This window comes from Eumetopias jubatus, unplaced genomic scaffold, assembly GCF_037043125.1.
Source record: "Eumetopias jubatus isolate StellerSeaLion01/CBP00866 unplaced genomic scaffold, mEumJub1_p1.0 scaffold_2, whole genome shotgun sequence".
NCBI lineage: Eukaryota > Metazoa > Chordata > Mammalia > Carnivora > Otariidae > Eumetopias > Eumetopias jubatus.
Window position 1 is genome coordinate 139,477,125 of NW_028274808.1, and position 16,983 is coordinate 139,494,107.

At 35.0% G+C, this 16,983-nt stretch overlaps 1 protein-coding gene across 3 annotated transcripts in view; it reads right to left on the bottom strand.

The window, feature by feature from the left end:
- Positions 1 to 16,983, bottom strand: part of BMP2K (BMP2 inducible kinase) — a 136,784-nt gene that overhangs the window by 70,669 nt on the left and 49,132 nt on the right. For all 3 annotated transcript variants that reach the window (XM_028100760.2, XM_028100759.2, XM_088021141.1), the window contains exons 2-3: positions 6,586 to 6,704; positions 3,476 to 3,581 (exon numbers count right to left, since the gene is read on the bottom strand). In XM_028100760.2, the coding sequence (XP_027956561.2) occupies positions 3,476 to 3,581; positions 6,586 to 6,704 (225 nt within the window). The remainder of the gene's footprint in view (positions 1 to 3,475; positions 3,582 to 6,585; positions 6,705 to 16,983) is intronic.

The following is a 16,983-nucleotide window of genomic DNA, read 5'->3' on the forward strand; positions in this document are numbered from 1 at the left end:
GATTTCTGGAAATCTTACCTCAAGCATGTAATCTCTCTTTAACCTATATATATCAGAGTATTAGCAAATTACTCAGTGTCAAATCTTGAACCTACAAAGATCTAATATTTATTACAAAAGATGACTGTAAACATTTGATACCTGAAACCATGATGGGGCATATCAGCTATATAATACATTCTTCTACATCCTGTACAGTTTTATCCCTATATAATCAAAACCAATGTACCTGATCTATATTCATAACATTGACTGCCTTACAAAAGTACCTTCATTCTTAAACAATTTTATGTAATATAATTAGCTTCTATAGAAGAAGTAAGGGGCAAGTAATTATTCTCCCATTCTCTACCCCTCCAACTCACTCCTCCCCCATGAAAAGAAAAGGAACTTATCTAATGGATTCATCTGAGAAAAAGGAACTGAGCATGCTCTCTTCAGATCCTCCAGATTCCTTCTCTAGGATATAATTGCCCACTCAGAGGGTACATTCTGATCTACAGTACATGCAGTAAGCTTAACTGGTGAAACATCTGAAGAAAACGTCTAACATAAAAAAAGGCGTATTAACAAACAGAAAAAAAAAATAAGAAAAACAAAAACACAAGGAACAGAAGAAAACTTTTTAAAAACTGTAATTAGTAACTGCAGATAACAAAAGATATGCATCTAAAACAAGAGCAAGGTGCATTTTAACAAAGAACAACATTGAGAGAACAGAAAGAGTTCCTGGAAATTAAAAATAACATAGCAGAAATACCAAATTCTATAGAGGAGCTAAAAGATATATTTAAGGAATGCTCCCAACATAAGTAGAATTTTTAAAAAGAGAAGAAAAAGAGAGGGCGCCTGGGTGGCTCAGATGGTTAAGAAAAAGAGACAAAGAGGGAAAATGAAGGAGAGAAAAAAATTGAGTGCCCAGAAATAAAGATAGCAAAATTGACCCATAACCAAGGCAATATACCTGAGATTTTAGAATGCTAGAGATACAGATTCTAAGTGTCCATGGAAAAAAAGAGGTCACCTAAAAAAAACCCGAAGAATCATAATGCATCAGATTTCTCAATAGCAGCAAACACTAGGGGAAAAAAAATGGAATAATGCCTTCAAAATTCTAGATCAAAATTATTTCTAACCTGCAACACTTTAGTCAGCCAAATTAACAATTAAATATGGATGTAGAATAAAAATACTTCTATATATGCAAGGTTTCAAAAATGTTTCCTTCCATAATTCATTATCAGAAAGCTAATGAAAAATGTACTCTATTCCAAGGAGGTAGTTAAAAACAAGGAGGGAGGCATGAGCAGTAGGGAGTCCAAGATAGGAAGGCAAAGAGAACTCCCAGAATGACAGCTAAATGCTGTTCAAAATTAAGCAGAACTGAAGTCTCCCGAAAGGATGTTTCTATGGAGAAAAACTAAAATTGACACAAGTATTTAAATGTTTAAGCATATTGCATAAAGATTTACACTTCCATTGGGGAATGTGGGGCTAAAATACTAATATATATGGAGAAGGAAATTAGGCGAATAAAAAATGTAGTAATTATTAACTCCAGGAAAAAAATTTTAAAGTACAAGAAAGATACACACTATTCCATATCACAGTTAAATGACAAAATAATTTAAACACCAATTATTAATTTAATCTGAAAACTAAGAATATACTACTCTTCACAGTAAAAAAAAGGAGATACCATCTTTACTTGGAGATACTATCTAAAACATAAAATCAGAGCTAGCACTAGCAAACTTTCATTCAAGAGCCTCCTCATGCCCAGAATCACATACTTCCCCCGATTTTCTAAGTTCCCTCTTTTTCATACCCCAAGGATCTCATTAAAACTAGACTCTCCTCTACCTAATGAAGTGTAGAAATATGGAATAAGTATGAGGAGAAATATCTCAAGGATTTTTAAAGTGAATGCCTCGGAGGAGAGGGATGAGGCAAGAGGATAACGATTTAGACACAGCTTAACAGAACTCTTTGACTTTTTAAAACTTATATATGAATTACCTTGATAAAAATAAAAATTTCATGTGAATCAGCTTGCTAATTAAACCAGATAAAAAAATTTTTTTAATTTCTTAAAATGCAAAAGCATGCCTTCCTCAAAATATAGCTCAGGTCACTTTAAAATGTGTCCCCTGGAACATCTGGGTGGCTCATTGAGCAAACAACTCCTGATTTTGACTTCGGTCATGATCTCAGGGTCATGATCTCCTCATGACTCTCTCTCTCAAATAAATAAAAAAATCTTTAAAAAATTAAAATTAAAAAATAAAATTTGTCCCCTAAAAACTGAAATTCATTTGGTTCCCTTTTTAAAATGTCTTCTGGATGACTATTAATTAAACTCATCCAAGGCTATGATTATGCCAGATTCAATTATCTTTAAAAAAATAGCCAAGGGCTATCTACAAGTAACCAAGGGCTACTCTATCCAGCTAAGAGCACCACAAATGCTAGAACTCAGGAAAGTGGAGTAAAGAACGTCAATATCTTCTCCTTAAAGAGATCACAATGTTTTACAGTATGAAATATAAATAAGAGAAAACAACAAGGAAAACATCCAATTTTCTTATGTTATATATGGAAATAACTTACAAGTATATCATAATAGATATTATAATACCGGTTCACTTCATTTTCCCCTGTCCTTCCCTCCTTACAAAACTAGAGTAAATGAAACTATATTTTCTCCAACACCACCACCATCTTCCTCCTCCTCCATCATTCAGGAAATGACAAGTGTTCCTAATATCGTAATTAAAAATCGTAACTGTCTTAAGAGAATCTAAATATAAACCAAGATTCCTCACAGCCCCAATTGCCAGATACAGTCTGATTTAAAAAAAAAAAAGCAAGTTTGCAGGAAATGACTTAATTGCCCCCTTCAAACACATTAAATTAAAAAGTTTTAAAATTATTATTATTAAGGCATACTATACCAGTAAATTTCTTTGAAATACCATAAGAGATCCAAATAAAATATAGTTTTTAACCTTTTGATATTTATAAAAGAACCCCAAAAGACTACGTAAGTTTATAAATATTACAGATCAAAATGCATCTAAATTTAATACATTTAATAATACTGAATATTAACATGGTAGAGTGCTGGAAAAAGTCTTATAACACTAATATTGATAAATTATGCTCTTCTTTGTTGGACTATAAAAGAAACATAGGGAGGATGATGTGTAACTGCTCTTCACCTGCTTGGATTTCTTGTTTTTTAAACCAACAGCACTTTTCTAATTGTCATTTATATGCTCCTATCATCACTACAGCAAGGATGACTAGATTTTAAGTATTCTTTACAGTGTTCCTTAATTAGATAATTAAAGCTGAGATTACAATAAGTGTCTAGAATCAGGTGACAGCTGCCCTAGGAGAAACCAAGACACCTAGGAAACCATTTTAAGGGCAATTTTTTTTCAGTATAAAACAAATACAGAAAAATACTTACCTCGACAATATTCCATTAAGATAAGCACTTCCCATACATTATCACTAATTGAATTAACAGCACAGTCCAAATAACTCACAATATTTTTGTGACCAGACAGCTCTTTCTGAAAAATAATAGTAATTGAAAAACATATATTTTAAAGCTCTATTAGCAATGTTTTAAAGTCTAAATTAATATATTTAAAGAATTTCAAAAAGTAAATTAAGCATAAGTGTGGAATCTGACATATTTCGAAAAGGTTTCTACAGTTTCACTGAAAAGTGTACTTACATGTGGATGAACACTAATTTTTAAATTCAATCAGGAAGAAAGAAATAGTTCACTCAAAACCAACAGTATCCAAAAGTGTGCAAGACAGTCCTTTGGGACTCAAGAATACAGTATCAGAACTTTAACTTTTATTTATTTTTAGCTAAAAAATTTTTTTAAATTAACCTCTAATATTTATGAACTAACAATTATACTCTCATTTGTTTGTTTTGCCTGCAACATACTGCAATTTATGTGTACCTAGTTAAGAGGATTTATGAATGTATATACTTTAAATAACGTACAAAATGAACAAGTGGCTAAAAAAATTTCTATTAAGAAACCATAGGTTAAAGATAATACTAATAATACAAGTACAAAGAAATAAGAAAAAAATGGCAAATCTGACACTTTTGTTCCTGGTACAAGATAATGATCAGCATGTGATGAGGTTAAAAATAATCATCTAATTAGGTCAGTCTGGAAATTAAAAAACAATTATCAACAATCCTTTTTAAAATAAATTTACATCCACTATCATTAATAATAAACCCAATTTTAACCGTAATTTGGCAGCTGAACATGTGAATAATTCATAAACACATAAATATAATGGTAGATGGGCAACAAAAAAATTTGGAAGACCACTGTTCTAAAGAGCTAATCTCCCTAAATTCTGTGTTCAAAAGCACAGAATTTGAGTGTTGCTGCTACTGATAATGACTATATTTTACATATCAAAATTACACAATTTCTATTGAAAGAAAGAATTATGGTACAACAGTACCATACCTAGACTCAAGTTTAAGAACTTAGTCTAAGAATCCCTATTATCTTGGGGTAAATCTCTTCAATCAGTTAAGTCATGTTGTATAAATGTACCTAACTCTGAACAAAAGGGATCAAAACGTGTTGATAAAGATGTTGATATAAAATAAGAAATCTTTAAGCAACTGAATAAGAAGGAATGATATTAACAAGTGTTTACATGGATGTGGAAAAACTGGAATTCCCATACATTGCTGGTGTGAACATAAAATGGTTCAGCTGCTATAGAAAACAGTTTAGTGGTTTCTAAAAAAGTTAAACACAGAATTACTATAACCCAGCAATTCCACTCCTAAATATAAACCCAAAAAAAACTGAAAACAAATACTCAAAACAAATACATATACACACATATTCATAGCAGCACTATTCACAACGGCCAAAAAGTAGGAACAGCCCAAATGTCCATCAGTGGATTTTTAAAAAAGTCCATCAACAGATGAATAAACAAACTGTGATAGATAGATAGATAGATAGATAGATAGATAGATAGATAGATACAGATAGATAGATGCACACATACCATGTGGATGAACCTCAGAAACATGCTAAGTGAAAGAAGCCAGACACAAAAGGTCACATATTGCATGACTCCATTTACATGAAATATCCAGAATAGCTAAATCCACAGAGACATAACACAACGGGTGGTTTCCAGGGGCTAGAACAAGGTAGGAATGGGAGCAACTGCTTACTGGGCAGGGGATTTCCTTTTGGAGTGATGAGAAGGTTCAGAACTAGACAGAGGTGGTGGCTGCACAACATCATGAATGCACTAAATGCCCAAACTGTTTGCTTTAAAAGAGCTGATTTTAATAAATAAATAAATAACGAAATACATAAAATAGCTGATTTTACATTATGCAATTTCACTTCACTAAAAAAGAAATTTTAAATATATACTAGCACTTGATAAACAGTAGATGACAGCAGGAAGAAAACAGAAGCAAAAGAGAAGGGGAGGAGGAAGAGAAAGAAGAGGTGGAGGGAGGAGGGAAGAAGAGAGAAAGGAAGAAGAAGACTGGGGGAAGAAGTGTGGAAGAATGGGAGGCAGGAAAAGAGGAGGAGAAAGAAGATGTGGAGGAAAAGGGTGAGGAAGAAGGGGAGGAGGGAGACAAGAGGAGAAAGAAGTAGAAGCGGGGAAAAGGTGAGGGGAGAAAGGAGAGGAAGAAGAAGAGGAGGAGGAAGAAAAAGAAGAGGTGGAGGAAAAGGGAGAGGAAGAAGAAGAAAAGGAAGAATAAAGGAGAAGGAAGAGAAGAAAAACAAGAAGCAGCCATCCAGAGCACTGAGAAAAAGATACCCTAGAAAAAAAGAAACTTTTTAGTTTGTACTTTTTTTTAACTGTTTAGTTAACCAAGTTACTGAAATTTCTTTAATAACCTATTAAAATATTTTTTACTTTTCCTAATATTTAAAAAGAATTTTTCCTTTATTGAAGGTTATCCTTCCATATATTGGAGAGTACATCCCCCCCCAAAAAAAGTAATAACAACAATAAACTTTACAGCATGATTTTAAAAATGAAAAGCAAACCAAATTGTTGTTGAAGACAAACACATTACACTGAATGTATTAATAAACACCATGGGAAACGTAAACACCAAATTCAGGACAATGGTTTCTTTTTGAATGAGAACAGTACAGGGATACAGCTAGGAAGGAATCTACAGAAGGCTTCAACTATATCTGTAAGATTTTAATTAAGTTGGGTAGTGCATAAACTGGTATTTATTACATAATTCTCTAATTTTTCTATTCTCAAAATATTCCATAATTAAAATGTATTTTAAAAAGAGGGAAAAACAAAAAGCAGAGTAGTTTGCCCCTTTCAACTACAACAAGGAAGAGAGGATAAAGGAGGACAAGTTTACTATATTTAGCCCTAAGTAGGACTATAAAGAATGCACTTCAAAGGTTTTCTAGACATGCATAAGCCAATAAACAGCTTGCCTAAAAGCTGGTTAATGTTATAGTGCAAAACCAAAAGAAAATACACCAAATTTTTCAAATGGAATTACTCTTTCACTTACCATAATTGTAATTTCCCTTTTACAAATGTTGAGGTCTGGCATGTTATTGACATACATTCGTTTCAATGCATGGCGGATTCCACCATGTGTCCGCACCAGGAAAACCGTGGAGAATCCACCTAAAAGAACAAGCACCGATTAATTACAAAGAATCAGAAACTATCAAAATGATGTAGTATCACTGAGGAGCTTAATCTCGAGACAAAAATAATAGCAAGCAACTATTTTATTAGATTAAAAGCCAAAACACTGGCTTCCTATGACAATCACAAAGTACACAGAGAAAATAACATGCTTCTCAAATAAATATGCTTTTCTTTTAAAGGTTAAAATACTAAAATTTCATTTTGCCTCGTACAGAACATGTAGAAAATGTCACTACATAACTGCACTACTATAGTGATTGTCTCCCCATGAGCCTCCCCCTTTCTGTGATAACAAAACACTGATGTTATCTGAGATATCAACAGGATCAGATGGGTCAGTGCCCCTCCAGTTCCAGGGGATGAACCAACACTGTTATACGGTGATAATGAATCTCATTTCCTCTTGTCAGTATCTGATTTAGGACGGGATATGTAACCAATTTTGCTATGGGACATAAGGGAAAATTGGCTGGGTACTGTGGGGAAAGACTGTTCACCCAGAAAAAAAGAGAGAGACTTGTGAAGAATGCCATGCTCTTCTGTTGGCTTTTGGATTTTGTTATATATGAATATGATGTTTAGACCTACTGCGCTATCTGTGGCCATGATGGACCAGATAGGACCACAATGGACCAAAAGAGTCAGAGCAAAAAAGACCCAGAACACTGACATAGTTAGGCTACTGAATTAGACAACTCTGGAACCACCTCCTTCCAGAAGTGTTTTTTTTTTTTTTTTTTAAGATTTTATTTATTTGACAGAGAGAGAGAGAGAGAGAGCAGCAGAGGGAAGAGGCAGAGGGAGAGGGGAGAAGCAGACTCCCTGCTGAGCAGGGAGCCTGATGCGGAGCTCGATCCCAGGACCCCTGAGATCATGACCTGAGCCGAAGGCAGACACTTAATCGACTGAGTCACCCAGGCGCCCCCTCCTTCCAGAAGTCTTACATGATATAAATGTCCTCATTATTTATGCCACGGTTATTTGGACAGTCTGTTAACTGTATTTGAGAAAGCAAATCCAAAACACATTGCTAGGTATTCTCAAGAACAATTACTTCTGCCACATCTAAACAAAGACTTCCACCTGAAGTCTTTAAAGCTCATCCTGGCAAAGGATATTACATTGCTTAATGTAGTTTAAAACAAAAAATTGTGTGTCACTTTTATCAGTTTGATAGCCCTTATAAAGCAGCATCCTAAGCAATGATAAGGCATCTGCATTCTGATTCAATGCGAAACAGTCAAAGGAAAAGTAAACTATTGGGGATAAATGACAGGTGGGAAAAGAGTTCCTAAGACACTCCAGAATCAGTATGGATTCAATCCAGGGTCTTCATATCCCACAACTGCAATTCCAAGAAACTGTAAAACTCCCACCTTGTAGATTTGGATTTCCACATATACAATGTAGGGGAAATCAAATCACCCAACTCACAAGGTGGTTACCAGGAAAGAAAAAGATGATATTTGGGAAAGTCACTTGAAGTAAAAGCTCTAACAATGCAGGGAATTTTTTTAAAAGAAGTTCACTTAGCATTAGTTTCATATGTAAACATTAAGAAATTAGTAGCACTAATAAAGTACTACTTCAACTACTCAAATTTCATTTGATCTAAAAAAATTTAAAGAAAATGCTAAAGTTAGGTCTAGATATGGAGGTAGTATGAGTATTGGTCAAGATAAATTATTTAACAGCATTCATTTTGAGATATTTTTCTAGAGATTCCCCTAGAACAATGCTTCCCAAACACAGCTATGTATCAGAATTGCCTGTTGGCTGGTAACAGAGAGAGAGAGAGAGAGAGAGAGAATGCATTTATCTTGAATGGTTTTCCAAGTTCTGACCCAAGTCTGAATCAGAAAGCCTCAGTCAGGTCGCACGCGCGTGTGCGTGTGTATCCCCCTACACTTTATATAATTCTACTTGTGTATATGTTCTTATAAATATATAATAATGTAAACTGGTTATTAACTGGGGGAATGGGGAGAAGTCTCCCAGTTGGTTCTGATGTACACCCTAGCTAAGTATCCACTGAATCAGAGATAAAGTTCCCAGAGGAGTCATGGATCCTATATATCCATTCTCAACCACCCACAAAACAAAGTAACTTTATGCCTATGAATTAGGGAAACTAGGGAAAAAATTTTAAGTTTCCTTCATAAAACCCCTAGTCCTAAAAGTTTAAATTTGCTAATTTCACTAATCCAAAATTAGACCTAAATCCCGTCAGATGTTAGGTTTTCTAAATTGAGAGATAATGTGTTCATCAACTGTGATTTATACCTAAACAAGGTAAATAATGGTCATTAATAGGGCCTGCTTTGAGAATGAAAGGGAATAATTTATTTGTATTTCTCCAAATAATATATTTTCCAGCAATTTCTAATAATTAATTAGCTAATATTATTTGTTTGAAGAATGCATTTAGTGGTAATTAGTGAAGACATTATAGTAATCCAAGAGAGGAGTATCATCTGCTTGCCACCAATCCATATCTACCAAATTCTTCAACACATATTTTTCCTCAGAGAAGTCTTTCATGACCAATCCAATTCATGCTCAACATTCATCACTCCCTCAGAATTTTTATCTCATTTTGACAACATTATCATGTACTTCAATTCTCAACTCACCGCATACATTTATCACAAGATTACTGGCAGTTAACCACAAATTCCCCTTATTATATATTTCTATGTCCAATTCAATATATTGTTCAAGTCCAAGCAAACGCACAGTTGTTAATTAAAGCTATATTTATAATTCCAAATATGGGGCTATGAGGGTATTATAAAGCATTCCAAATGTGCCCCAAATCCCAAGAAAATAAAAGAACTAATGACATATTGGTCTGACAGAGTAAAATGGGAAATAAATGTGTATTTATGCAACTTAACATGAGAAAAAAAATTACTGGTTATCTTTTATAATCTATAAATCATATAATATAGGCATTCCTTCCCATTTGTGGGCATATATTCTGAAAAACAATGATTATCAGCCTCGCCCCGTTTGTTTCCAGGGTAAGACATGTGGTTCACATGTGCATCCACTGCACAGGTTCCCGAATTTAAATATCACCTCTTTTGTCCCCAACTCAACACAAAAAGGAACCATATTTAAATGAAGGAGTGGCTTGAAGCCAACCTAAATTTGTTTCAGTTAACAGTATTAAAATAATGACAATGTAGCTTGCACCTGACTGAATACCACCTTGGAAAGCACTGCTCTAGAGGTGCCAGGTGTCTTTGGTAATTGTGTATTTCTACACACTAACTTTTTTCCTGATTAACCATTCCTCCTATTAAAAGTCATTATTTTTTCATGCTCTTATTTGTCTAACTTTTAATTTACTGATGGTGCATATATTTGTAACTCTCCTCAAATGTGTTCAGAAAGATAACATGAAAAAAGGAAAACATGAATGACAGAACCAGTTTCTTTCTTTATCTTCCCTGCACTTCCTCTGGTACAGATGTTAATTTACCAACTAGAAGTACCCCAAGGAGTAGAAATTCATCAGTAACAAAATAATCCTGAGAACACACCACTAAGTAGTCCACTGGGTTAAGTGGATAAGAAAGCAAGGACCTCAGGATGCCTGGTGGCTCAGTCGGTTAAGAGTCTGTCTTCAGCTCAGGTCATGATCTCAGGGTCTTGGAATCGAGCCCCACACGGGGCTCCCTGCTGACAGGGAGCCTGCTTCTCCCTCTCGTCCCCACTTGTGCTTTCTCTCGCTATCTCTCTCTTAAATAAATAAAATCTTTTAAAAAAATAAAGGACCTGGATTAAGATATTAGTTTTATATTGTAATCAGTATAAATCATAATGAACAATTGTCCATTTAATCTCAAGTGTCAGCCACACAGGAAATCCTCCAATTACCTTATACTGATAAAGTTTGTTTTTAAGGTAATTTTTACACAGGTTTTATCAGATAATACTTATACAAGTGTCTGGTTTAAAACATAGATACCAGGGTGCCTGGGTGGCACAGTTGGATAAACGTCCAACTCTTGGTTTCAGCTCAGGTCCTGATCTCAGGGTTGTGAGATCGAGTCCCACAGGGTTCCGCACTCAGTGCAGTCGGCTTGACCCTCTCTTTCTCCCTCCAAAACCACACATATGCACGCTCCCTTTCTCTCTCAAATAAATAAATCTTTAAAAAAATAAAATAAAAAATAAAACTTAGATACCCATATACAAGGTTTAGCCTTCCTCCTTCCACACCTTTTTTTTTTTTTTTTTTTGATGAAAATAGAATCATCTCCAGGGACTACAATAACACATGGCTTAACTCATCATTTTTAATAGTTGCATACTATGCTATACCATGTAAATACCATAATTTGATCATCTCCAAAATGATGGTCATTCAGGTTAGTCTGGTGTTTTATTTATCTGTCTCTTGCCATTACGGACAATGAAGGTTGCATTAAACACCCTTGTACGATCATTCTTAAAGACTGGTGCTTTCGTTCCTGTGGCACAGACTTCCAATGTAAGTCCACCAAAGGAAAAATACGTTTCAGATTCAATACTGCCAGGCTAGACCCAAAAAGGCTGTGGCAAATTCCACCAGCAACCTAAGAGCCAGTTTTCTCACATGTTCACCAGGGCACTTAAAACTTTGCCAATTTGGTAAGGAAAGACTCAAGGCGCTGTTATTTCTATCTTGCATTCCTCTCATTACCAGTGAATTTGAGCATCTTTACCTCTTTTTGCTGGCCACTTATATCCCCTCTTCTGTGACTTGCCTTCCTATCACTGGTCCCTTTTTCTAAAGAGTTATCTTTTTCTTTCAACCACAGGAGAGCATTATAGAACTCTCCTAACATACAAAAGTTGTATCTATTTGGTCTATCCACTTATTCCATTTGGTATATGATGGCCTATTTTGCAAATTCAAAAACACACGTTTAATAATTTTATGAACGTAAAAAACAGCATGCCAGGACACACACCAAAGCTTGACTCAGAATCACAGAATTGGGGGAAGAGGAACTTAATTTTTTTTTCTTTTTTTTAAAGATTTTATTTATTTGACAGAGAGAGAGTAAGAGAGCACAAGCAGGGGGAGAAGCAGAGAGAGAGGAAGCAGGATCCCTGCCAAGTAGGGAGCCCAATGCGGGGCTCAATCCCAGGACCCTGGGATCATGACCTGAGCCCAAGGCAGACATTCAATTGACTGAGCCACCCAGGCGCCCCTAATTTTTTCTTTATATGCCATTGTAGTATTGGCTGTTATACGGGGTGTGTGTTTTATTGGAAATTTTTAGAGAAATAATGTAGAATACTTCTTTTAAATGAATGAGAAAAGAACTCATCAACTTAAAAATAGAGAAAGTACTTTCCACTGCTATACAGTAAAAGCAGTATACAAAAGGAAGTCACACAAAGTCAAGAGATTTCCAATTAATATATCATGGTCTCAACAGAAGCATCTATGACTGTACTCCTCCATAACAAAAATAAAAGGATTTTTAAAGGCATAAATCCGTAAGGTCCAAGAGAATGAAAGAGACAAGACACACCAACAAAATTTTGGAAGATGAAAAACTTAGGGATACATGGTACAGGATTAAACAGAACAGAGAAAAACCACGCCAAGCATCTGATTAGGAAAGGGAAGGCAGAAGGATGAGCAAGAAGCAAGCCTAGTCTAATGGCATAAACCTGAAAAACTAAAGAATTATGGGGGCCCTTTGAATGCAGGGAGAGCAATGAGAAAATAGGAAGACTGGCTTAAAGTCTTCATAAAAGCATCAGACCTCTAGATTCCCTACCCCATTCCTCATAGTCAAGCCAACACCAACCCCCAGGCAGGGTGAGTTAAACCAGCAGTAATCTGGGACACCAGACACTATTTGTAGGCATGGGGACAGAAGGGGAAGGAAAGGTGTAGTCCTAAAAACAGGAGAATTAAATAAGTCTACACACTGAAAAGAGAATCTCCACCTCAATCCAAGACCACTGTTCAGCTACAAGAACCAGACAAACAGAGTGCATCCTAATCACAACAAAGAAGTTCTCTTCTTGGAAACTGGATTAAAAAAAAAAAAATACAGATACTGAAATTTGGGAGTCACAGAATGAAAACAAAGTGGCTTTCTGACTCATCACACTGAAGTGAAGCCTGAATCAAGAAACCCTTATAATTTGCACAAAGCCCTTCCAATCATCACTTTAGAGTCTCACTCTTTAAAAAAAAAAAAAAGACAAAAAACAAAAACAAAAACCAGACATCAAACGTTCACCAGACACTCACAGAAAGCCTCCAACATGAAGAGATGAAAACAAACAGGAAAAAAGCAACTCTGAAGAGATGCTAGGAGCTAAAGAAATCATCCAATCAACCTATAAATATTTTCAGAGTGGAAAGAAAATACTGTAGTCATGAAATAAGAGGAGGGTCCTATAAAAGGGATATTCAGAGAATGAAGAATGACTTTTGCAAATTAAAACTACGAGATCAAAAGGGGAAAACTTCAACAGAGAAGCTACAAGATAAAATTAAGGAAAATTTCCAGAAATTTTCCAGACAAAAGAAATAAAAAGGAAAGACAGGAACATAAAAGGACCAGTCCAACAGATCTAATATCACAATAACAGAAGTTCCAGAAAAAGAAAATAAAGAAGAGTATTATCAAATATATAATACACATATACATCCCAAACTCGAAGTGCATGGTTTCCATAAGTAAAAAGCTAACCCAATATATATATATATATAATACACAATGGAATATTAGTCACAAAAAAGAATGAAACCCTGCCATTTGCAACCATATGGATGGATCTAGAGGGTATAATGCTAAGTGAATAAGTCAAAGAAAGACAAATACCATCATTTCACTCATATGTGGAATTTAATAAACAAAAACAAAGAAAAAAAAGAGACAAACAGACTCTCAATATAGGCAACAAACTGGTGGTTACCAGAGGGGAAGTGGGTGGGGATGGGTGAAAAAGGTGATGGGGATAAAGAGTACACTTATCATGATGAGCACAGAGTAAGGTATAGAATTGCTGAATCACTATATTGTACACTTGAAACTAATATAACAACGTATGTTAATTATACTGGAATTTTTAAAAAATTAAAATTTAATTAAAATTTAAATATTAAAAAAAAAAGCACTAACCCAGTAAATACCAAGCATGATGAACAAAAAAAAAGATCCATTATCAAGTCTCATCAACCAGAAACTTCAGAAGGTTCAGGATAAAGAAAAGATCCTAAATGCCACACATACAAAAAAAATTTTTAATTTTATTTGAGAGAGAGAGCACAGAGGGAGCAGCAGAGGGAGAGGGAGAAGCAGATTCCCGCTCAGCAGGGAGCCCAATATGGGGCTCGATCCCAGGACCCTGGTATCATGACCCGAGCCGAAGGCAGACACCCAACTGACTGAGCCATCCAGGTGCCCCCCCAAATTTTTTTAAATGGTTGCAAATTTGCCTTAGTTCGGGGTGGCTTTAGCCCTATCTCCTTATCTGGCCATCTCACAAGCACTGAGTGAAATGTGTAAGTACAATTAAGCTCATACAGCTTTTAAATAAGCATATTATATACTGATGGGATTTTACCAAATACTTCATTGTCTAGCTGAAATTAATCTGACAACTTTTATACTTGCTTCAATAGTTTTCTATTTCCAAAGTCATCACAGTAGGACAATCACTGTAAGATAACTGTATAAATAATATTAAGAATAATGCCAATAAATAATAAAAATGCCCACAAGATAAGCTATAATCCACATCTTATCAGATGACCCCCCCAAAAAAACCCCTAGATATTATATAGTGAGCAAGACAAAGTATTCCAAATTCATCATTTTAAAGAAAAGACTAACCAGAGAAATGAAACAACAGGACTTGATCCTTTATATTAATAACAGACACTACAGGGGATTAGAGGTTTTGAAGTAATAAACACTGCTAGGTATAAAGGGAAGACAGAAATGCCTGGTCTAAGTTAATGGGCACAAAATTATTATTTATTGGATGAATGAATCAATGAATGATGACAAAATGCTCCACTAAATTTTTTCTTGGAATCCATCATAGCAAGGGAGGAGCAGGAGCAAGGCTTTTGGAGTCAGACCTGGAATTAAATATTAACTCCACCATTACTAACTATATGAACATAAGGCATATTAACTTCTGAGCCCTAGTTTCCTCATGCATTTGGCAAACTATTATAGTAAGATCTCACAGGACTACTATGAAAAGTGAAAGAGATTATGTATGTAAAGTGCCTAGTATCACCTATTTCATAGGTGGTAGCTGTCACAGTTACTACTACTATGATTTCTATTGTGCTATTAATACTACTCCATCTTATGAAGGTTAGATTACACTACACATTTTCAAGAATACAAAGAATGGAAATAAACACATGCCTTAATAAACTAATATAAACACAGATAAGAATCAAAGAGACAACATTTACCTGCATAAACATGACGCAAATCCTTTGTACATCCAGGTATTAATAAAATGTCATACATAATTCAAAACCAAAATTAGCTTTGTAAAATACTCATTTTAAAGACTTGGAAATTTAAGATAAGTTAAATGAAGGCTAAAAATAACTCTTTTTTTCTAAACACAATAAACCACCTTTATGTTTTGGTTTCTTGAAATCTGAGTCTAATGGAAAGCAACCCTTTAGAGTCACTAAAAATAATGTCTAAATGAACCATTCCCCCATGCATTTTAGGGTAGAAACGTCCTACAAGTTGATTATTTTATTAAAAGCATTACTGACTCTACATACATGAAAAATATGATACATATGTGGACTTTGTCCCGAGTTCCTGGCACAGAGCTTCAAAAACCCATAGTACTCCCTGACAGAAGTGTGTTATGCTTATGAGGTGCATAATGGTGGGACCCCTAGCTAGCCTTAGGTTGGAGACTGGCCCCAGAAAAACCTACTACATGATTAAGAGGGTTGGAACTTTTCAGCCTCCTGCCTCTACTTCCATTCCACCTCCCAACCTCTGGGGAGAAAAGAGGATTTAAAAGACTGAGTTCAATCACATGGTCAGTGATTCAATCAATTGTGTCTATGTAAAGCAGCCTCAATAAAAATTCCGAATAAAAAGGCTCATAGAACTTCCTGGTTGGTGAACATACTCAAGTATCCAGAGAGTGGCATACCCTGACTTCATGTGGAGAGCTCCTGCACTAGAGACCCTTCCATACCTTACACCTTGCCTTATATACCTGTTCAGCTTGGTTGTTCATTTGTAGCCTTTATAATAAAATGGTAATCATGAGTATATAGGACTTCCTTAAATTCTGAGTCATTCTAGCAAATTATCAAACCTGAAGAGGAGTCATGGGAAACCCCAAATTTGCTGTCAAGCCAGTCATCAGAAGTGCTGAGGGCCCCTAGGCATCTGAAATAGGGGCAATCATCTGGGACTGAGCCCTTTAATTTGTGGGTCTGCAAATTAAATTGAACTGTTGGACACCCATTTAGTGTCAAAGAACTATTGTTGTAATACAACTACTTATCTAAAAGTAGTAGCTATGGATGTATTTTATCTTCTACTTAGCCAGACGATAAGTATGCCATATCAAGCAACAATCAAACTTTTAAATCTAACCATAATTCAAAATGGATTTTCAATAGTCCAAAAAGGTCTGGAAGTCAACATCAGATATTTTGGAGACATGCAATACTAAATTAAGTACTTAGTAAATATTTGTTTATACAATTAGACATCCTTACAAGTTACACTGCACTTCTTTAAAACTCTCACAGCTTCCGGTCCATATCATACAGCATACGTGATCTTTTGTTCATCAATCTGCCTCTTCCATTAGGTATTAAGCAAATTGATGAAGATTTCACACAATAATAAATGCAAAGTAAATAATCAAAATGTGTTCATAATATAATGGTTCAATCACTTTTGAAGTAACCAAACTCCTCTGAAATGAAAAAAAAAATGAGGTATTTTTTAAATGCCTCATTAAAACTAAGATACACTCTGACAAAACCTGACAAGTAAAGGAAGTTTCCTAGTCACTATAAGAAATTAATTTCATCAGGCATAACTTACATTCAGTGAATGTTTCTTAGCTCCTAATCAGCACTTTCTTTCCAGAGAACTGAAAATCCAACTTGGTAGAAGTTATATAAATACAGAATTACCATTAAATGTTTTGTATAACCATGGTTCTCAATCTACTTTCTTGCCCAACACACTGAAAGACACTACTCATTCCCAAA